The sequence below is a fragment of the Elaeis guineensis genome, chromosome 10 (assembly GCF_000442705.2).
Source record: "Elaeis guineensis isolate ETL-2024a chromosome 10, EG11, whole genome shotgun sequence".
Taxonomy (NCBI): Eukaryota; Viridiplantae; Streptophyta; class Magnoliopsida; order Arecales; family Arecaceae; genus Elaeis; species Elaeis guineensis.
This window is the reverse complement of record NC_026002.2, coordinates 41,916,647-41,939,612: the sequence shown is the minus strand read 5'-3', so window position 1 is coordinate 41,939,612 and position 22,966 is coordinate 41,916,647. Positions and strand designations below refer to the sequence as shown.

General features: G+C 39.8%; 2 protein-coding genes across 8 annotated transcripts; one reads left to right on the top strand and one right to left on the bottom strand.

The window, feature by feature from the left end:
• The first annotated feature begins 3,196 nt into the window (after positions 1 to 3,196).
• LOC105052252 (uncharacterized) lies at positions 3,197 to 9,319 on the top strand. 3 transcript variants are annotated; one of them, XM_073244591.1, is made up of 3 exons: positions 3,197 to 4,216; positions 5,344 to 5,427; positions 8,883 to 9,319. In XM_073244591.1, exons 1-2 carry the CDS (start codon positions 3,290 to 3,292, stop codon positions 5,389 to 5,391), a joined length of 975 nt encoding a protein of 324 aa, XP_073100692.1. In that variant the 5' UTR covers positions 3,197 to 3,289; the 3' UTR covers positions 5,392 to 5,427; positions 8,883 to 9,319. The 3 variants fall into 3 exon arrangements, with proteins under 3 accessions (XP_073100692.1, XP_010931308.1, XP_029122625.1); XM_010933006.4 differs by having other exon boundaries at positions 8,873 to 9,319; XM_029266792.2 differs by having other exon boundaries at positions 8,858 to 9,319.
• Positions 9,320 to 11,128: 1,809 nt separating this feature from the next.
• LOC105052253 (uncharacterized) lies at positions 11,129 to 17,966 on the bottom strand. 5 transcript variants are annotated; one of them, XM_073244371.1, is made up of 5 exons: positions 15,079 to 17,966; positions 14,891 to 14,948; positions 13,441 to 13,522; positions 11,541 to 12,305; positions 11,129 to 11,458 (listed from the first exon to the last, which is right to left on the bottom strand). In XM_073244371.1, the coding sequence occupies exon 1, from the start codon at positions 17,949 to 17,951 to the stop codon at positions 15,315 to 15,317; it is 2,637 nt and encodes an 878-aa protein (XP_073100472.1). In that variant the 5' UTR covers positions 17,952 to 17,966; the 3' UTR covers positions 11,129 to 11,458; positions 11,541 to 12,305; positions 13,441 to 13,522; positions 14,891 to 14,948; positions 15,079 to 15,314. The 5 variants fall into 5 exon arrangements, with proteins under 5 accessions (XP_073100472.1, XP_073100473.1, XP_073100474.1 ...); XM_073244372.1 differs by having other exon boundaries at positions 11,129 to 11,715; positions 12,060 to 12,305; XM_073244373.1 differs by having other exon boundaries at positions 11,129 to 11,703; positions 12,060 to 12,305.
• Between the last annotated feature and the right edge of the window lie 5,000 nt (positions 17,967 to 22,966).

Sequence of the window (22,966 nt, the reverse complement as noted above, 5' to 3'; positions counted from 1 at the left end):
TAACTCAAAGATTAAAGGTAAAGTTTTTTGAGTAGATGACCTCGTCCTATAAAGAGCTAAAGTGTCTCGACTGATAGAGCAGAAAAAGCTAGCACCGAATTGGGAGGGTTCATACCACATTGACGAAGTGGTGCGATCAGGAGCATATCAACTTCGCTGACTGGATGGAGCTTTGCTTTCTCGGATCTGAAATTTTGATAATCTACGCATTTATTATCCTTGAATTATAATTTTCATAAAATCAAGCAATAAAGATATTTGTTTTGCAGATCTTAATATCTTTCCGAGAACCTCCAATATTCTCCGAACAAGCGCTTCTCATCTATGGATGAGGAGCGGAACATGCTCTCCATGTGATTCTCCAACGTACGCTCCTCATCCGTAGATAAGGAGTGGAACGCGTTCTCCATGCGATCTCCAATACATGCTCCTTGTCCATGAATGAGGAGTGGAATGTGTTCTCTTTGCGGTCTTCGAAACGTATTCTCTATGCGGTTCTCCAAACGCATGCTCCTCATCTATAGATAAGGAGCAAATTGCATTCTCCATACGGTTCCTCAAATGCACGCTCCTTATCCATGGATAAAAAGCAGAATGCACCCTCCATGTGATTCTCCAAATGGGCAGTCCTCGTCCACGGACAAAGAATAGAAGTCACTGCCCAGCATTCTCCAAACTCCCTAATGACCTATGATGGATGAATTGGACAAAGTCCATCTCTTAACGTACCACCTCATCCACAGATGAGTTGCATGGGTCCTCTCAATAATCATTGAAACATGACTCCTAGCCTACAAACTAATTGAACAGTTATCATGATTATAACATGGACCTCAGCTACGATTGAAGAAGGTTGAGTTGATCGATGGTGATCATTGGAGACTATCAAAAATCACTAGTGAATCACCACTCCTCTCCCTCAGAAACAATAAAATGGTAAAAGTGAAAGGCATAGAAGCAAACTACGCCTATTTATAGTAGCTCGAATAGCTCCGATCTAAAAATATTTCACCTTCCACCGTCAATGAGTGACAAATGGCACTCCCTGATTGGCCCCAACAGAGTTCACATGAATTCAAAAGTTCGACGGTACAGGTCAATCCATTGGTGGCACCGATCTTTAACACATGTCAGCAATCCAGAAGTTTCGTTCAAGTTTCACAAGATAGACCTCGGCTCCGAAATAGTACTCTCTTCGATCGATCTTATGCAAGCTCGGGTTCAAGAGTGGGAGACATCTGTTGTGGATCCTCACCTCGAGTTTAGCCTAATCTTTTCCTCAGTAAAAGCTAAGGTATATGCAACTGAAGTACCAGTATAAAGAATGCCTCAAACCGACCCACTAACACTAGACACGTCTTATACTAGAATGAGCACAGCAAATAATTGTCAGAAGCTCAGACCTCGGATTTGGTTGAGGTTATCACTTCGACGATAACATCTTCACCTCATCTTTGGATGATTTACGTTTAGGTTGGATGTGGCCGACCTTTGCCCAAAAGGAACAGTATTCTCCATCGACAGATTTCACACCTTCTTTAATTAGAAAAGTCCCGATAAGGAAGAATATCTCCATGATCGAATCACGTCCCGAATGAAAAAACTCTCGGCAAGTCTAATTTACGTTCAAAACTTAGAAATCCTGCATGACTCCATGGCATTCACGACTCCAACTCTCCTTTTATAAATAGAGAGGCGCAGGAACCCCCAATGTAGGTTCTCGACTTTTCACTCTCGTCTTTTTCTTGTTCTCTATCTTCTGACTTGAGCGTCGGAGGATCCTCATCAGAAAATACTCTGACAGGACTTATTGTAGGTCTTTGATTCAGAATTCGGGAGGTGTCCTTAGCTACTTCATCACCTTGGCCATCCGACTTCAAGCGCAGGAGTTGGCAGCAACACATCATAAAAAATATCCAGAAATTAGAATCTAACTTATACATCAAATAAGTATTAAAAACAAATAGTATTAATGACACTAATATAATAAAATATATAACAAATACAAAAGCTAGAATATATAATTATATATGATTCACTGCTTTTAAGAATTTATGACCAAATCAATCTAGTTTGATTAATCTAAATAACTTGACCATCTACAATTGTTGCATATACTTCTTGAGGTCTACCTGAGTTGATGCTGTGCTAGTTGAAATGACATAAAAGCCCACATCATGTCCATCAAAAAATAGTTTATGCCATTCACATTTGAAAGATGTTTTATGAAATATTTAGTTGACAATCAGATATATAATTAAAAAATTATGATTTGGTATCATATTAATAATGCTCAAGGAAAATAAATGTGGGCAGCGAGGGTGACCTTTTCGGCCCAAAATACTAAATGGATTCACTAATAGGCTCTTGCAACTATGAAATCTTGTAAGGATCAGAAGTTTTCATGTTTTGAATCTAATAAAACTTGGATTATGATGGAGTAAATTTGTTATTATGCTAAGGCTTATCCTCGATTAGTTGACCACTGAAAATTTTGAACAATTCGATCTATAAATAGTATAATTTATTTTAGATTCGACCCATTGATTTGAGAAAGTCTTTTGTGCAACAAAAATACACTGTTCCATTTGAGTGGGCAATATAACCATCATTTTTCAAGACGTATTTAATTCATGCAGTTTTATTTTATCATTTAAAATTTTGAATGACGAAAATATTTTTTTTCTTTTGAAAAAATTATGTTACCTTATGACTATATTATGACTTTCTACAGTCAAATTATGACTTCCTGCACAACAGAAATTCATAATTTGATTACAAGATGTCATAAAAAAAAAATATTTTTATCATTTAAAAATTTTATAAATTTTTAATGATAAAAATATTTTTTTTATAAATTAAAAAAAAATATGATTTTCTATTGTATATGATGTCATAACTTAATTATAGGATATTATAATATAGTAACAGAATATCATAATTTTTTTTTAAAAAATATTTTTATTATTACAAATTTTAAATTAAAAAATAAAATTATAAATATTAAATATATATATATGACTTAATAAAATAAGATGGTTTATTTTTGTGGCACAATGTGCAATGTGCAGAAAGAATTACTCCATTGATTTTTGGACAGAACTTTGACTAATCCAACACCGCTCGGGCGAGTCTTGACTCGGGTCAGCGAGTTTTAAAACCGTAGTCAAATCGTTCAGACCCAAAACTGCCCTTCCCCAATTACCCCCGTCGCCTCCGATCATACCCATCACCACCCCAGCACCCTCAAATCTCTCTCCCTCTCCCTCTCTCTCTCTCTGCGATCGCCATGGCTGACGATACCTCCGTCGAGAAGATCTCCATCTCTGGCCCCACCCTGGCCTCCATCATCCATCGCTTCACCTCCTCTCCTGGCGATGTCGACGGTCTCCTCTTCGGCCACGTCACCCGCCTTCCCCCTCCCGATCTCCACGACGACGACCCCTCTTCCGCCGCCTCCACCGCCAGCTCGTCCCCCCTTTCGGCCACGGTCACCGGCAGCTTCTGCTCCGGCTCCCCCATGGGTTTATACGACGCCCTCGGCCGCCTCGACCTGCCCGCCATCCGCCGCGCCTTCGCCGCGGCCGACCACCGACCCCCCGGCTGCTCCCTCCTCGGATGGTTCTCTGGACGCCGCCGCTCCCCCGTCCGCCCCTCCATGCGCGAGTTCGCCGTCTCCCTCTCCCTCTACAAATCCCCAATCCTAACCCTAGACGAACGCCCCCGCTCTCCCCATCCCGATCTCCCTCCGAAGCACTGCATCTTCCTCCTCCTCTCCTCCTCGCCATCTCCGAACCATGCGGTTCACACCCACGAGTACCGGGCCTTCGTGTTCCGATCGACGGCCGGCGGCAGCGGCGTCCTCGAGCCGAGATCGCTGGACGTCATCAATGTAGGCCCTGCCTTCCGGGGGCAGTATAGTTCCTTCTCGCCGGAGTCGGCGTTCCCGTGGATGCCGTGCTGGTCGAAGGGCGTCGAGGAAGGGGAGAGGGAGAGGAGATGCAAGAAAGGGGAGAGCCTCCGGGAGGCGGAGAGGGAGCTGCGGCTTCTGGAGTCCTCTGCGGAGGGATTCGGGCTGGAGAGATTGGAGCGGCTGGTGGGGCCAGGGGCGGCAGAGTACCCCTCCGAGTTGGAGGACTTGTATACGAAGATGCTGCTCAAGGTGGAGGGCCTGGCGAGGCTCGTGGAGAAGAGCTCAGCTAGGGTTCTTGAGCAGGTAAGCTCTCTCTCTCTCTCTCTCTCTCTCTCTCTCTCTCTCTCGCCTAAATGCCTTGTGCTTTTTGATTACAGATCTCTGTACCTACAATATTGAATAAATTGAACTTTGTGTAATTTTTATTCAAAGTACTTCTTTCGCAAGTCCTTGATCTACTATGAATTGATATATATTATTTTATTGTGTTGAAAGTAATTCATTCACACCAAATATCCGTACATACTCTTAAGTGCTTAGGAGTTCTATAAATCACTCATGCTTTGTTGGATTATGGGGATGCTGTGTCTGTAAGAGAAGCATACTTGGTAGCTCATGGTTTTAGATTTTTATTTTTTTTAGTTTAATTTTACGAAATGACTTATTAAGGTTGACTGAATCTGAATTTGGTTTGTTGGCATGTTTAATTTGTTTATTCGAAATTTATGCAGTTCCCATATCAAATCTTGCCCCTTTATTTTTGGTTATGCATCTTTCCAAGTCTAAAGGAATCTAGGGTTTTTTCTTGGTTGCATGAGCTTAAAGTGCATAACTAGCATCGCAGATTTCACTATTTGCTGTTATGTTGCCTTGGTTGCATGACAAATATTTTTGTCTCCCTAAGTTACCCCAGTTAGGAACTCATAACAGACGCATAGAGGATTGATGTTGGGTTGAGAGCTGCTGACAAAACTTTCTAAAATTTGGCGGATCACATCTTGATTCACAAAAGCAGCTTTGTGTAGACAAGATAGTTTTTGCTCAAGGCTGGCTACTTGATGTCGGTGCTTCTTTAATTGGGTAATGGAAAACCTTTACGAAACATATATAGATTAAAATAAAGAATGGTTACTAGTGGAGTATTTTCTTTCACTTTGACTGTGCCATCATCATTCGTATCTTCTTGGTTAAGGCTGAATATTTGATGGCAATCGAATCTTCGATTGATAAAAAAGAATCTTTATGAATTTTGGCTAAAAGATATATGTAGATTAAAATCATGATAGGTAAATGCAGACTATTTTTTGTTTTGACTGTGACACTGTTCTTTGTATCTTGTATGGATTAAAACATGATTAAAGATTATTTCTAGTGTGATCGAGGTGACTTCTCCTTAGCAATCATCCTTTTCTTTTGTGCATATTTGGCAGGAAAATCGAAATTCATTATTGCGAAACAAGTTAGCCGGGATGGAATGAGATTTGTGTCTGTTGGAGTCCTTTTATCACAATCTGGTATCTTCTTTTAGTCCCCCAATTTCTACATGAATAGTTACTTTTGATGTTTCATTTGTTCAGACGTTCTTTATAATGTTCGGTTTTCTGTTCTTGTATCCAAATAATTGTTTGCTTTAGTAGCAGATTTTCAATATTTGGTTGGTCCATCCATACAATCTTGCATGCCATTGTTATAGTTCAAATATTATGTTATAGACATTCTAATTTGTTCAACTTCAAAATTTTGTAGAAGTTCTTTTCTCAAAACTGTCATAGGGAATCATAAAAGGACATCAATTTAGTGACAAATGAATGGTTGGTTAACAACCAGAAATGAGTTCTCTTCCAATGAATTACATTGTCAACATGAAAAGTGGGAATTGAGATAGATGGAAGCAAAATAATGTAAAACATATGTGATGCAGCTAGTGTAATCCGTTGACTTTTTTGGGGGGAGAATTATGCATTTCAAATACTGTAAATGCAAAAAAAAAAAAAAAAAAAAAAGGCACGCTCTGTGTTGGGTTGGTTGTGCATCAATTAGAATAAATCCTTGATTTCGGGAAATTGCTTGGGGAGTTGTGTTTTAGACTTGAAAAGGATCACCTTGATGAAATTAGAAGCTGAATCTCCTACAAGATGTATTCCTGGTCTCTTAATAAAGGGCACCCCCCCATCCCCCAAAAAAAAAAAAACAAAAAAGAAAAAAAAATCTCCTTTTCTCACTTCTTCTCCCTCCTTTCATCATTTTATCTTATTTTCTACTTATTTTCTCAAACAATTAGATAGAAATTCAAAAGTGACCACTTGTTATTCATCTTAATCTGTCTTCTTTGTCATTTTATTCTTTGTGATGCAGCAGCAACATCCATCCCTCCATATTATGCTTGATACTTCATGTCATTTCCTAGTTTACAGATGTTTGCACATTGGTAGTCATGAAAACTAATATCTCTAAGTATTACCATATGCATTATTTATATATGCATAGTTAGTATTAATTAATATTTTTCTAAATTTTATTTGTTAAAATATTTAACTGTATCGTGACCAAGTGCTGTTGCTTTTTATATTATTTATGGCTTTTAACCAGCCATAGAGAATGATGTTCTTGAACAGGTGTTAACTTTTAGATACTTCCTTATTGCAATGATACTGTTAATTGCCTTTTACAACATTTTAACCTGGAGTCTTTATGATCCTTCTTTTGGGGTATTATGGTTGCTGCTGGCTGCTTTCATAACTAAAAGAAACCTTGAATTATATCTGCTGCACATCTTAAGTCCTCAGTATTGTAGGTTTTGCAAGAACAGCAGAAAAGTCTATCTCTTTGTCTGTTTGTTTTTTTGCTTTCTTGGTGTGTATGTGCATGTGGGTGTGTGTGCATGCTGATAGAATATAGATGACTGGAGCTTGGGTTGTGCATCATGAAGTGTTGATTTCAACTTGCAGTGCCTCTGTCAGTGTTTCGTGCTTGGAAGTAATTCTGACATTTTGTTTTTGAGAGTTTGCATTGGATTTGCATAACATTTAGTCAAATGTGTGCTTAATTGAAAGGATTTTTTCTCTCTTAGATATTTGATACTCAATGGCTAAATATAAGAGAAAACTCAATCCCCGCAAGTTCTGATCTTTTAGAATCATGGTCTTCTCTATCTGGTTTTGGTATCCTGTAAGTTTGTGAGTTCACACCAAACTCTTTGATTATTTGCCAGTTGTAGCAAAGGGAAACCCAGTGTCAGCATACTCACTGGTATTAACATTGTTGTGGTTGTTGTTGTTGTTGTTGATTTGGATCCCACATGTACACTGTTTGTGGATAGAATGTAGATTGGAAGGAGTTTCATGTTGCCTTCCAACTCGAAATGGTGTTGAAATATTTTTTTGGTTTGGCATGATTTTGGTGGAGCATTGCTATGCATATAGTCATGTAATGCATTTTCATTCGTGTCATATTGGCAGGACATTCTGTCATTAATTGTGTCAGCTTCATTGAGATCCTCTTGGTTATCATTCTTCATTAGTTGTTAATGTTTTTATAAGCAACGGAACATAGAAGCAGGGTTCTTTGTGGAGAAGTCACTGTTTACTATGGGCTGAAATGTTTCTGGTATTTGTCATCTCATCTTTATGATTGTGCTGTTTCTGGACCCATTTCATGTTTGTGGAGGTAGTCTTGCATTTCACCCGTGATTATCCATTGCATCCTTCATATCATTGTTTCATCTGGTTCTGACGGTAGTTCTTGGTAAACATAAGGGGATGTGCTAGTGTTGTGCATGTTCATGCATTCTAGACAAGACAAGGTTTCAAGTAACCTTACATAAGTTTTTTTTGGGAAAAAAAAAGGAGAGTAACCTCACATAACAAGGTTCCAAAATTTGGCATTATCGCTATCACATTTGGGAGCTAGTTATCTACATGCTCTATTTAATTGATCAGGTACCCTTTTTTCTGGTCAATTGACAAGAATTATTGAGTACCGAGGTTACACCAAGTGCTAGTTTGAGTCATTATCATTTGCATATGTTCGCAATATTTATCCTTGGTCTCGCCCCTTGGACCCTATTCCTCTTTCCAGTTCAGCAGTTGATATTCGTTTATAATGCATAAGCTTTTGTGTAGATACAGTTGTCATAAATATATTGATAAATATTTAGGATGGGGCCTCTTACTGTTTTTCTAGTGAGGTTGGTGATTGGTGAAGGGCTGAATTTGAAGTTATGAATGCTTATTAGAAGAAAAGTATTTAATAATACAATGAATTTTTTTGTATATACTTTCGGAGTTATCTTTATACTTTAAATACGATTATGCATGTTTGCTTGTACAATTAGGTTCGAAACCAAGTCCAATGTGAAATGGACCAAGTCCACCACCGTTAGATGTTAGTTCACTTATTTTAACTATGCCCATTTCTTATGGTATTGGGTTATCTTGTGAGCTCAATCCTGACTAGGGGCTCCACTCACAAGTCGAGGTGTTATATATCACATATGCATTGGATATACCTTTGTAGTTACTATTATACACTAAATATGATTATGCATGTTTGCTTGTACATCGAGGTTCCAAATGTTTGCTTGTACATTGGGGTTCAAAACCAAGTCCAACCTGAAATGGACCAAGTCCACCACTGTTAGGCTTAAGTGCACTTATTTAACTATGCCCATTATCTATGGTACTGGGTTATCTTGTGAGCTCAAAATCCTGAGTAGGGGTTCCATTCACAAGTCAAGAGTTTTTATATACACATACGCATTGGCTAGTTACATGCCAATTGAACATTCCTGCCTGTGACATCATGATAGTTTGATTGATGCTACTATTAGCTAGGTATTGCCATATTTGCAGCTTTATGTTTTTATGATTTAATTATCTCTATTAGACTTAATTTTCAATTATCCCAACACCTCCATTCCGTGGTAATAATCTTAGTCACTCACAGTTTTTCATATTGCAGCCCTTTTCAGTGCATTAATGTTCCAAATGAAGGCTGGTTGCTTTGACAGAATGCTAGAGAGCGGATGGAAGCACCATGGATGAGGTGAAGAGGAGACTAGGAAATGCTGTTACGGTTTTGTTGCCTTGAATCGTCTAGGGAAAATTACGTTCTATTATAAGAGTTAGCTCAACTTGTGTTTATGAAGGATGGTGGAGAGCAACAATGCCGAGGACACCAATCCTGGGTAGATTTTGACTTAAAAAGAGAGACATCTTGTTGGGGTCTATGTATATTGTGGAGAAATACGTTCCTCTGAAAATTAAGAAATATTACCATCCGTGATGTCGCATGATGTTGCTGCTTGAGTTTCTTCCCTTTTTGTTATATGGAGCTAAAAGCTGTTGTTTCATTTGTTCTAGACAAGGTCTAATGGTATCTCCACAGCCTTTTGTTTAAGAACTCAAATTTTTGCCGGAGCTAGCCTTTAGATTGATACAGTATGTTTGATTCTTCTTCATCATTATTATTGCAATGCTTGGTTTATCTACATGGGAATTTCTAATTGTACATTGATAGATTCACTTACATTTTCTTAGATGTATACTTATGTCTATTTGGGGATGAAGTTCCAGAGCCATCTGGTAGAGTGCACTCGTCACTATATACTATAGCATCAAGTGCATTGGCATTGCATGTAATCCCTAGTTTATCTCTTTCCTGATTTTCACCTTTAAATCTATGGTTTGGGTACGACCAGAAGAGCCAACCTACGTTCCCTGTTTGGCACTCACAACAAATTTAAGAAGTGTTAAAGATGGACGAATAAAAAGATCGGCATGCAGGTTCAAGAACCATGTTTTCTTTTTAATATTAAATCTTTATCAATTTAAATCTGAATTTGAAACAATAAGATGCACCCTATATTTTGTTCCATAAGAGACCAGTAAATTCTGCTGGGATTTACGTTATGATATCACTAGGTGGGCGACCGGCCGCATGGAATCTTTTACTTATTGCGCTATTTAAATCTGAAAAGCTAACTGGGGCTAATATTTGCGTTGGTTAATTTGATTAATTATGATGAATATAGAACATAAAAGGATAATCGAAGTTGTTCATCTTTGAATCAAGTTGGACCCCCTAAAAAAAATAAAAATGAAAGAGAAGGTTTAAGTTTTTAAATGGATCGTTTTCGATATGTCGTAGAATATTTTTTTTTGCTTCTCGTTCGAAATATCATGTAACCATTTATTAATGTACTGGATCTAATGAATTAAAAAAATAAGTAAAAGATAATATCAGATTATTCATCTCCCAAATGGATTAGATCTTTTTTATTAAAAAAAAAATGATCAAAATCAAAATTCTTTTCAAATCTATTTTTTATTTTATTTTATAATTATTTAAATATAATTTAATTTTTGAATGAAGCTATACTGCATAGTTCTTATTACTATTATTTTATCTAACTCACGACTTGCACAATAAAACTATTAATTTGGAATCACAAAATTGATCGATATCACAGTTGATAAATCCAAAACTATCAGTTGAACTAAACTAAGCCTGTCATTTGATTTTTTCTTACCATCACTGATATTTCCTTAACAATCTGCCCACATTCAGAGCGGACTCAGAAATACCTATCTTTTGGATACAATAGTGTGAGTTTCATGCCGTTCATTACAGAATATTATATTAGAAACCGAGCACCACTAGCTCGATGGATTGTTGGACCTGTAAGTTGGCATCACCTTTCGCATTAGCTTATGATATTAGGTGAGTCCATAAAAAGTTACAATTGAAAAGCAAAGGAAGCACATTTTTCTTTTCATGAGGTGTCACGGTTGTCCCATAAACAGGCAGCAAGCATTTCCGTGGACATCCACAATATCGTTTTTATTTTCTTCTGAGGCTACGACATTCACAATATTGCTAGAAATGATGTTTGCTTATTTAAATGGAAGAACTAAACCAGAAGGCTGTAGAATAATAACATCATAAAATTGAAATTTGTTAAAAAAAATCAAATTCTTAAAAATGGGTGTTTCATTTTTTTTTCTCAAGAAAACTGATAAAATGGGGGCTAGTATAATATACACAAGGCAAAAGGAGTGAAGAGAGAATTTACATCCATAGTCAAATTCAATCACCTAGTTGCAAAATAATAATCTAAACCATTAAATATGATATTAAGGTTTAAAATATGCATTAAAAAAAAGCATATTTTGGAATCTATTTGTCCAAAAATCAACACATCATATTATACCACAATAAGAAAGGAACTTCAGGAGAATGTGATACATAGGAAAAAGATCTTCATAATAGATACAATTTTATTTACAAGCAGTATGCCAGGTAAAAAGATATCCACTTTACAATTGCGACTATCTTCACGAGGGCTCAAACCCGTAGGCTAGTTAAAACGATCCAAAGATGCACGGTTCATCCAGAAGTAGAAAAGCATAAATTTATGTAACAAGTCATGCAACTTGTAGGTTCAGTGTATCCGTATCAGTTAGCCAAGATAAGAAGGTGTGAAGATGAACCTTTATGTTACTTCGGCTCAGTATCTTGTCCCTCAAATCACTTTCTAATGCTTTGCTGAGGGATCACACCATTAAAATCAAGATTATTTTGCTTTTAAAAACAGTGGACTAGAGTAAAGGAAGCACTGGCATTTTACCTTTTCAATGGGCAGGCAGTAAAAATTCAGAGTCTCATCCCTGGATATGGCGTGATGCAATGATGAACAACTTTGATCATAACTCATAAGACGAGAAGACGTGGTTGGTTTCCAATTCTAACCTCTTAGCAGAAATGGCCGCTTCTTGGATCCTAGTACGTCTCTGCAGTGAAACCTGATAGTGTTCTCAATACAAAATGATGGATTTAGGTGACATTAGGAAAATAACATGGAACTGAATATCTGGATTGTTGCTGGGACTCTCGGTCAGCACATTTAACATCGAGTTACAACTGCCGATTTGCTTGTAGTAAAGGAATTTATAAAATCAATTTTGCTTCATACTATGTTTGCAAGTATGTTTCCATAACTGGTTACAAGTTAGGATTCGACACTTACATGAATCAATTGAATTCAAAACTGACCAAAATCAATATATGGCCTTTATTGATCAGGAATTAGCATGTAAAAGAATATAAAAGAATGACAGATTAGTTAAATCAAATAAAACTGTAAAACCTTTGTTTGTCTCCATTGCCAGAGATATAAGCCTTCAAATCACAGAGCCATCATGTAATGTGCTTCAAGATTGCTAGTTGTGGCAGCTTGCTCGAAAAAGCTAGCAATGCATACAGATGGCACCAAACCCATTTTTGCAGGATGTCTGAAGAAGAAATGATGATCCAGATTCCCAGAATATTGCATCTTCCTATCATTCACCATGCTCATACAATAAGAGGATCCCAGGCTTGCAGCAGCCATGCCCTGTCATAAGGAGCCTGGTTAGCAAGCTGCATGATGGGAACCACTCTCAACGAGATACATCTGAATGGTGTTTTGTGGTAGAATAATATCACATTATAATAAGATTTGCATTTTACTGCAGAGGGCCTGCATGATCTCTCACCCCAACGAGCCATCCAAGGTTGGCAGGTAAGCCACCTCTGAAGCACCACAGATGATTCAACATCTTCCCAGCCAACCAGTATCTTGTCTAAATCTGAGAGATGATGGTAAATAGCTGATGTGGTATTGCAAATATAATTGAATAATTTTTCTTTACTGTTACCAGCTAGATGGATATAAGTAATCCACATATAACATTCCCGACTCCCAAGGAACATAATGTACATCCTGGAGAAATAAAAGGCTATATCTAAGTCCTCCTGTTTATTCTAAAACTAAATCCCTACCAAAACCTTGAGACACCAGCAAAACTAAATCCCTACTAAAACCTTGAGACACCAGCAAAATCTAATTTCTTCACTTTCTTTTAGATCCAACTGCTCCAAGTGAAAAATCTTAACTAAGACAGCAGAATGCATTTTCATTATTGAATACAAAATATCCGTTACATCTTGTCTCCAGTGTCACCTACACACTCCAAACTTTGGACTCCCAAAATGGACACCAACACTCGTTGCTTAAAATCATTAAACCGTGATGTCACAACCAGTGCATGTCAACTTTTTGCCATTCTAAGAGCAAAAGTCAAGTCGAACATAACATTTGTGAAGGTTTTATTAATTTTATAATTTATGAAACAATTTGTTCAATTAATTATCCATTATATTCGTACGTACACACATAAGCATATCTATAAGGTACAGACATGTCCTGGTGCTAGATTTTCTAGTTTTTTGGATCAGGTTCCTTTATTTTTATTTCATGGGCCTGAGATTATTTGTTTCCAACACCAACCATCAAACCTTCTCCGAGTCAAATTGCAATGTAACATCACATAACAAATTTTTCTATAGAGCTGTGAAACTGTAGTGTGTTTTTTAATTTTCGCTAATAAAAGACCTTAAAGAACACCAGCTGCATGTACATGCAATCAAGCACAAGCAGAATGCAACTTCATAAAAAAATAGTAATATGAAATAACAAAGGAATTTACCTTATTTCTTTACATCAATTATGACGCTTGGCTGATGGTTTCTTTGAGTTGAACAGCATAATCCTAAGCTGGAAAAATTACCCTGCAGGTAACATTGATTTTCAGTTAATATTTACAAGAGATAATTAAGTCAGATGCACTAAGGAAAAAAAATCACATGATTAAAATTTTTCATAAGACAGCTATTGTATCTTAAAAAATTTCCTGAGATATCACATGGCAGATAACAAAAGGTAGCATTCTATCACCTTGGAAAGTTGATTCATTTTTATGCATCTTATTGAAATCTTAACTGGAATTCTTCTTGTGTTAAAGTTATAATTGTTTTCAACAATTATAATCTTAAGTAGAATGTGTTTGATTAGCATTAAATGGTCAATAAAATAATCATATTGTCTTATCCCATTTAGTTTCTAGGTGTCTTTCTAATATCATGTTGTCTTTTAAAATGTGCTTTTTCTCTGTACTATTTTCCATTCACCTGTACATTGTACAACTGGAAGTCCCAGTGTTTGGTCTATCATACTATCGTTATTGATGCAAACAATGGTGATGCATAATTATTGCCATATTCCTAATTCTAGATGGAAAAAATAAGGATCACTTGAATGATAACCAGACACTAGATAGTATATGATGAAGGTGGTTCATAGGCATGTACTGGCTTCTATAACATGGAAAGAGAACCAACAAGTCTTGACAAAGTCTTTAACTATGTCCTGCCCCAACAAGGCAGTCTTCGAAGGATGGCTGACTGTGTTGTAAATTTTGTCAACACATATGTATATACAGTCATGTTGTTTTGATTTAAGATTGTCGCTATAAAGATTCTTAGGGTTTGAAACATACCACATTTCACATTTAACTGAAACTATGAACGGGCAACCAGGAGAGGTAGAGGATCCAAAACCAAGAAATTTTTTTTAAAAAAAAATATATCAATACATCTAATATAAATCTGAATAACAAGTTGAATTCTAGTCATTTTCATGATCAAGTGGATTATGATTGTGTTGGATCCAACCAACATTCAACCCACTAACAACCCTGATTTGATAGTCTGGTGGAAGATAGGTTGGAATCAATCTTGTGATATCAGGAATACCAGAAAGTTTGCGAACCAATCAGAATGAATTGATCAAAACCCTGATCTTTGATATAATGTTCGCAACACAAGAGTTGGGTACAAGGTTATAAAATTGGTCATAATGGAAAATGAAAAAGAAGCATCATTATACAAAAGAAAACAGGGAAAAGAGGCATGGGGTTTTCGTACAACTTTAAGAAACACGTCTCATAAACAACAGCAATATTGCCTAGCTGCAAAACAACTAGCCATGTATGTTTGTCCCAAAAACAATAACACCGATCATGGGCATATGCAAATCAAACAGGAGTACAACTTGGACGAATATACAAGGATTCATCTAAAATGAGACAAGTTTCATGCCTTATATGGACTATGATTTTTAATCCATGCACCTTTAAATGTTCCTCCGATAAACGACCTGCAAAAACAGATATGCTTAGAAAGAAAGATGAATATCGGGTCACAAGAATGATATGATTAAATGCATGTATACTCTTGTGATGCAAAGCCATGAGCTACAAAAACCACAGTTTAAGCAAGATTAGAACCTGTCAGCCCACAATCATCAGCCGGCCATGAATGTCAACCATCTGTGCCTTCAAGAATGCCATCTCTGAAATATAATTAGTGCTCAAGGCAGGTGAATATAAGCACAAGTTTGCATTTGTATTGCAGCCCAGGGAAATGGATAGTCCTCCACATGTTAAAGCATGCATTAGATGCCTATGAATTCTTCTGAAGGTAGTTGGTCAGATTCAGTTGTCCATGAAAATAGCTTAATATGCTAAGGCCCAATTCCCTGCTTGATAATGCCTCCTTTGGATATGGAAGCAGCTTCCTTAGTTATTCCATGAACTAAAGTAGTGTAAGACACCTCATCCAACACCATATTTTCTTGAGTCATACGATCAGATATCTTAAAAGCCTCTTCCATTCTTCCTTCCTTGCAGAAACCAGACATTAACGTGTTATAAGTGATGGCATCTGGAACAATACCATTATCCAGCATTTCATCTAGAAGTTTAGCCGCTGCATCGTAGTTTGCCATGTTACAGTATCCACGCATCAGGATAGTGTAAGTTACCTTATTTGGGGCTAACCCACTAGCATGCATTTCCTCAATGACTTTGCTTGCTTCATCCATTTGACCTATCTTACAATACCCATCAATAAGTGTCGTATAGCTCACAACGTTCAATTCCAAACCATCCTCTTTCATTTTCACAATAAAATTCTTAGCCTCTTCGACACGACCAACATCACACATGCCATGCATAAGAGTACAGTATGTCACAGAAGTTGGTTCAATGCCTTTACTCTTCATTTCATCTAGAAGATTAGAAGCCTCTGCAATTTTCCCATCCCTAGAGTAACCACCAATAAGTGAATTATAGATGACACTGTTTGGCTCTAAACCCCAACTAGCCAACTCCTTCAAGTAGACTTTGGCTTTATGGACTTCTTTAGCCCGGCAATAACCATCTATTATTGTGCTAAATGTGAAAAGATCCGGAACCAAACCCTCATTCTTAAGCTCATGAAGAAGCCCGATGGTCTCTTCCATCCTACCCAAATTGCATAATCCATGTATTAAGGTATTATAGGTAATAATATCTGGCTTAAACCCTCTTTTAACCATGTCGTCCCGAAGTTTAAACCCTTCACCAATTTTCCCTTCTTTGCAATAACCTGAAATCAAAGTATTGTATGTCACCCTATCCAAAGCCAACCCCTTCTCAAGCATTGTGCTAAGCAGCCGAACTGCCTCTTTCATGTTCTCTGACACACAGAGCCCATGAATCAAAGCATTTGAAGTAATGATGTTCACACCAAAGCCCTTCTCTACCATTTTGAACCAAATATCAATTGCCTGACAATACTTCCCATTCTCACACAGCCCCTTGATCATTGATGTCATTAGAGAATCATTCGGTCTTAAATTCCTTAATAACATCTCCCTGAAAAGCCTCAATGCAGAATCAACTCTTAATGCCTTTGTGACAAGCCAGAAAATAATAGAATTAAATAGCCCGACATTTATCTCCATACCATTTGACAGCATCTCATCTAGTAGATACTCGGCCTGCTCCATCTCCCCTGCCATGCACAAGCCTTTTACAAGTGCATTATAAGTAACCGAATTTGGCTCCATCCCTTTCGCCACCATCTCATCTCTTAAATTCAAAGCCTCTGAACTCTGCCCCATCCTGCAGTGACCATCAATCAAAGTATTATAAATAAACTCATTTGGTGCAATACTCATCTCGTCCATCTCCTTTAGGACAGACTCCGCATCTCCAAACCTATTGCATTTAACCAAACCGTTGATGAGAACATTGAATGTAACAACGCTCGGTTTCACCGAGCTTCTCACCATCTTCTCCTTGAAGCAAAAGGCCACATCAAACCACCTCTTCTTGCAGAGCCCATCGATCAGCACATTGTAAGTAACGACTGTGGGACGAATTCCCGCGCTTTCCATCTCTGAAAACAATGTGATCGCTTCATCGACCTCGTGGTTCTTGCAGAGAACGTCAATGACAGGGGTGTACGAGTAGGCATCCAGAACAACAAACTGTCGCATTCTGTCGAACACCATGCGCGCGTTCTTGCAATCATTGGCCCGAGCAAGCGATGACAGGAAAAAGTTACAGGTTTTGAGAGATGGGCAGAGCCCTCGCTCAACGAGGATCTGGAATGCCATGACGGCGAGCTTCGGGCCGTCGCATCGGAACTGGGTGCAGCACACGTGGACCAGGGTATCGAGAGCGCCAGATGGCGTCTCGTCGGCGGAAACAGTCTCGGCGAGGGCGCGAACGATCTCGGGGAACCGGCGACTGGGATCGTCGAGAAGGACCGGGAGACTCCCACTGGTTCCGCCACCGATGAGGCGGATGAGGAGGAGGCGGGCGGCGGCCGCGAGGTTGGATCGGAGGAGGGCGTGGACGAGGATGGAGTAGGATCGGGGAGTGAAGCAGAAGCCGCAGCGTTCGGAGGCGAAGGAGAAGAAGCGGAGGGCGGGGCGGGGCCTGATCGCCGGCCGGAGATCGAGAAGGAGGATGTCGAGGCGGCGGGGGGAGAGGCGGGCGAGGGTCTCCCGGCAGAGGTCGGCGTCTATGGAGGGGCGGGATAGGAGGAGGGAGAGGTTGCGGCGGAGCAGGTGGGTGTCGTCGGTGGCCGCGGAGCTGGAGCAAGATAAGGCGCGGGAGCAAGATAAGGACCGGCCAGGTTTTCTTGGGAGAGGAGGAGGTGGTCTCATGGTGCGCCGTCGGGAAGAGAAGGGAGAAGAGTTGGGGGTTTTGGAGGGCCGTTCGGAACGGGCGGGGGAGTTGGGGGAGGAATCAACGGCTGGAATTTGATCGGGATCAATCGGGGTGTACCACTTGGGCCATTCCACGGTAGGGCTCGTCACAAAAGTCATGATTCATGGCAAAATTTGATGTTGGTGGCACTTGAGTTACTAATCCTAACCGAACTTTAGGTCATGACAGAAATGGTTCAGATTATATCATCTGTGGTCCGGATGCTAAGCTGTTAGCTGCGGAGAGCTTACATTTTTTGAGCCATCCATTTTTAGAATGAAACTTTATGCCACTTGGACAAATATTATTTAGACAGGAGCTATGAGCGGAGAGGATTTTCATTGAGAGTGACTTCGCCACAGTCATCGATTGAATCTAGAATGAGAAGAAGTATCTGGGTATTCATCTACTTCTCTACGATATGTGTAGGTCCCTTCGTCATTCCATCACGACGATTGTTCGACATATTTTTTGGAAGACGAACAATACTACAGATTGGATTGTTTCATTTGTTGTTGAGCACATTCGAGATTGGATCCGATGTCTAGATGAGGATTGTCCCTCGATCTTAAAAGATATTTTGTATTCTCACTTTTTGAATTGTACTCACACCAAAATGATTTGACTGTCCGATTGTATTAGAAAAAAAAAAAAAAACTTTAGGTTCAATGCACGGCCACCATTTGTGAGGTAGTAGTACAATACATGGTCCAAATACGAGATGTATGTATGAATAAATAAAGAAGGCTAAGTCAACTTAAATGTTTGTGTGGGCAAAATTTGCATCTCCATGATGATTGTCACACTTTTCCTTGCTCAATATTCAATTTTGTATGAGTTATTTGGAGGATCCATTTGGGAGGATGGAATATGTGGTTCCCATTTTATGCAGATTACACTGACTAAGGTCCACGGAACGTGTGCCTCCATCTACAACTCCTAGTAGGTATGGCGATATGTATACATGCATGTAATGTCATATTTTATGGAACAATGCATAATGAAAAGCAAGATGTAGGTGATAGAAGAGGAGATCCCTACTTGGCCCCACGACCACTCCTTAGATGTAGTATTGGAAGTCTTTGATTTCATATCATGCATCAACCGAAATCTTATGGTCTTATATTTGTCATATTAGGCTCTACAACATAAACAAAAAATTTTTACTATCCAGTAGAAGTAATCTATGTTCTTAGAGAAATGATTATGCTTAATTTATTAATGGATATGAGTTGTGTTACGGTGGTATCATGGGTATCTTAAATCTGTGTGTTATCAAGGCATACCTCAAGCCACCGAGCTATCACTGTGGCTACCGACCTAAGCACAGAGCTAAGACATACAGAGCTGAGCTACCTACATCCTATCTACTGCGTGGCCTGTTCAGCATGTGAGCTGCCTCCGTTATCTCGATCAATGAGTCTCCTGACACGTGCAGCAGTCGTCTACCCTAAGTGGATAAGTTCAGAGATAACCACCTCTCCTAATTTCACGAAAGTGATTAAGGACTAAAATATCTCTCCCACAATGGCATGTTTAACGACGCTGCAATCTTGAGATTGCATAATTTCACAGTTGTTCGATCAGCTATTCGATGTCATTATATATAAACAACCAAAGCTCCGAGGATCAAGATAAGCAATCCCTCTCAAAGAACCCATTGTTGCTCCTTTGTTCTCTAATTTCTGACTTGAGTGTCAGAGAATTTTCATCGGAGTGAAAGCCTCCGATTTGGATTTATTTTACAGATCACTCCAGCATCCCTATGCAAGGCTTAGTTATCCGCCTTCCAACCTAGACAAAAACGAACATCAACAGATAGAAGAAGGGCCAATCTTCATTACGCCACCAAAGCGAGTATCATCCCGAATCTCCAACATCGCCACCTTCCGTCAGATGGAGAGCCAGGCCAACAGGCAGGCACAGCAACCGACGATAAAGACTCCGCCAACCCAACCAGCACTAGTCATGGCGGACCAGTTCAACCTACTCTTCCAATAGGTCCAAAATTTGACAATCAATATTCAAGTGGTCCAGACTATTCTTGCATCTCCTGCAATGGTGCCACAGCCTGCTCAAGCTACCCTTGCACCTCCTTCAGCGATACAGCTAGTGATTTTTTTGGTAGTGCCACCAGCGCCTCCCACAGTGGTGCCCCCAGCAAATTCGACTTCGCACTCGGCTTCTTAGCCGCTACAACAACTGAAGCCACGTGTGCGTCCTTAAAATCCGGAAAGGAGGCAGACCTACCAGAGCCATCCTAGGGCCCAGCAACCGGTCAGGCGGTGATCTCTTAGCCCACGATCAGGGCATGGTTCAACCCTTGATCGCCATTCTCCTCAGCATTCAGAGGCCTGCACCGTCCGCAATCTTGCTGTAGAGAGATGGTTCCAGAAAATCGATAAGCGGATTGATGCCGTCCTCAACAATACTTTCTCGATGTAGCCCTATGATGGATTCAATAGTAAGCCACCCTTTGTTCCGAGGATAGTGCAAGAGCCATTCCCTCGGCACTTCAAGGTGCCGCAATTTGATACCTACGACGGGACTGCCGACCCCATTAACAACCTAGAGACATTCAAGACGGCAATGCTCTTTCAAGGAGCTATAGATGTCATCCTCTATCGAGTGTTCTCTACTACCCTTAAAAGGGCAGCTCAACAATGGTATTCGAGCCTGAAGCTAGCTTCCATCCACTCTTTCTAAAAGCTGTGCCGATCTTTTGTCGGTCATTTTGTCAGTAGCTGATGACAGTAGAAGCGGTCCGACTACCTTCATACCATCAACCAGAAGGAGGGGGAGTCAATTCGCATCTTTGTCAACCATTTCAACATGGCAACTTTAGAGGTTCGCAATCTGGATCAGTCGATCGTGATGGCTGCCATGATAAGTGATCTGCTGAAGAATGACTTAACAAAATCATTGATTAAGACTTATCCTTGAGATTTTTTTGATATGCTTGCCTGTGTGGAGAAGTACATCCACACGGAGGAGGTTTTTGTAGAGGATACCCCCACCAGTTCTATTATGGCAGAAAGGAATAAGGAGCGCTCTTCAAGTTGGGAGGGGAGAACCTACCAGCACTCTCGGTCCCCATCCTAGAGGTGAAAAAATGGGGGTCGGAATTATCGATCTCAGAGTCTTCAGAGAAGGGATCGACATCTCAGAGTCCTCAGAGAAGGGATCGACAACCCTCACCTCCAAGGTATTATACTAACTACACACCTTTGACTATTTCTATGGGGGAGATATTGATGGAGGTACGAGCCGAGCTATCTCAGCCTCCAAAGTTATGGATGAGGTCAGAGCACCATCGCAATCCGAGTAAATATTACTTCTACCATCGTGACCACGGTCACGACACTAAAGATTGCATTCAGCTCCGAGATGAGATCGAGAGGCTTGTCAGGCAGGAGAGGTTGAATTACTTTATCCGTAGGGGAGCACCTCAACGTCGACCTTCAAGGGCTCAACAGTCATCTCCTTTTCCTCATCAACCATTCCTTCTGCCTCAGCTACAGTCAGTACCGATGCAGCAGGAGAGGCAAGAAGCAGAGGGACCGGTGGTAGTAGAAGACCGACCCATATGGAGAGAAATCCATATGATAATCAAGGGATCGTCTGGATCAGCGAAGCTTCTGAAAGCGAACAGGCAAAGGCTCGAGGATAGGCACGAGGATGTCATCATCTTCACCGAGTAGGATGCAGAGGGTATGCTAGCCTCACACAATGATGCGGTGGTTTTAACCGTAAATATCGCTGATTATAATGTACACCATGTATTCATTGATAATGAAAGCATGGTTGATGTTTTGTATTACTTTTTCTTCTCCCAAATGAGATTCACTCTAGACCAGCTAGGTAGGTTCGATAATTCGATTTAGGATTTCTCCAAAGGTTCAGTGATTCCAGAGGAAATGATTAAGCTGCCTATTATCATAGGCACCCCACCGCAGCGAATGACGATCCAAGTCAATTTTCTGAAGGTTAAACTTCCTTCAACCTACAATACAATCCTTAGCCATCCAAGTTTGTAGACTTTAAAGGCAGTAGTGTCGAGCTATCACTTGATGGTGAAGTTTTCAATCAAGAATGGAGTAGGGTAGATCTGAGGCAATCAGGCTATGGCTCACCAATATTTTGCTACCAAGCTTCAAGCAGAAGGCCAGCCATCCCAAGCAGAGGTCCAACTGAACTTTTGATAGGGCTGGACGCCTGAGATGATCTATCTGAGGAGTGCGCCCAGCCATCTGAGGACCTCCTCGAGGTCCCGCTGGGGAAAGAGAACCCCAACCAGATAGTGAAGATCGGCTCACACCTAGATGAGGTAACCAAGGCTCGACTAACCATTTTTTTGCTGAAAAATATGGATCTCTTTGTCTGATCAACTGCAGACATGTCTAGCATAGACCTAGAGGTGATGTCCCATCACCTGAAGGTAGATCCGACTTGTCGCTTGGTGAAGCAGAAGAAGCGAAGCTTCTCCCCAGAGTACCAGAAGGCCGTATCTAAGGAAGTAGACAAGCTACTCAAAGCTGACTTTATCAAGGAAATAATGTATCCAGACTGATTGGTGAATATAGTCTTGGTCAAGAAGGCAAATGGAAAGTGATATATGTGCATCGACTTCATCGATCTGAACAAAATCTATCCCAAGGACAGTTACCTGTTATCTCATATCGACTAGCTGATGGATGCTACTTCTGGGCATGAGCTCCTCTGCTTCATAGATGCCTTCGTCAGTTATAACCAGATCCGGATGGCACTTGAAGACCAGAAGAAAACAGCCTTTATCACTGATCCTGGGCTTTTCTATTACAGCATGATGCCCTTTGTCCTAAAGAATGCAGGGGCTACCTATCCGTGGTTAGTGAATAAAATCTTCAAAGATCAACTTGGCCACAATATGGAGACGTATGTGGATGACATGCTGATCAAGAGCCAAGCAGCTCCAGATCATGTTGCTGATCTCCAGGAGATCTTCAACACCCTCTGTCGATGAGTAGAGCAAAAATGCTACTCGCATCAATAAGTAGAGTAAAAATATCACTCGCATCAATGAGCAGAGCAAAAATGCTGTTCACATTAAAAAGAGCAGAGCTTAGATCGATACTCTCAAATAATTACCTCAGAT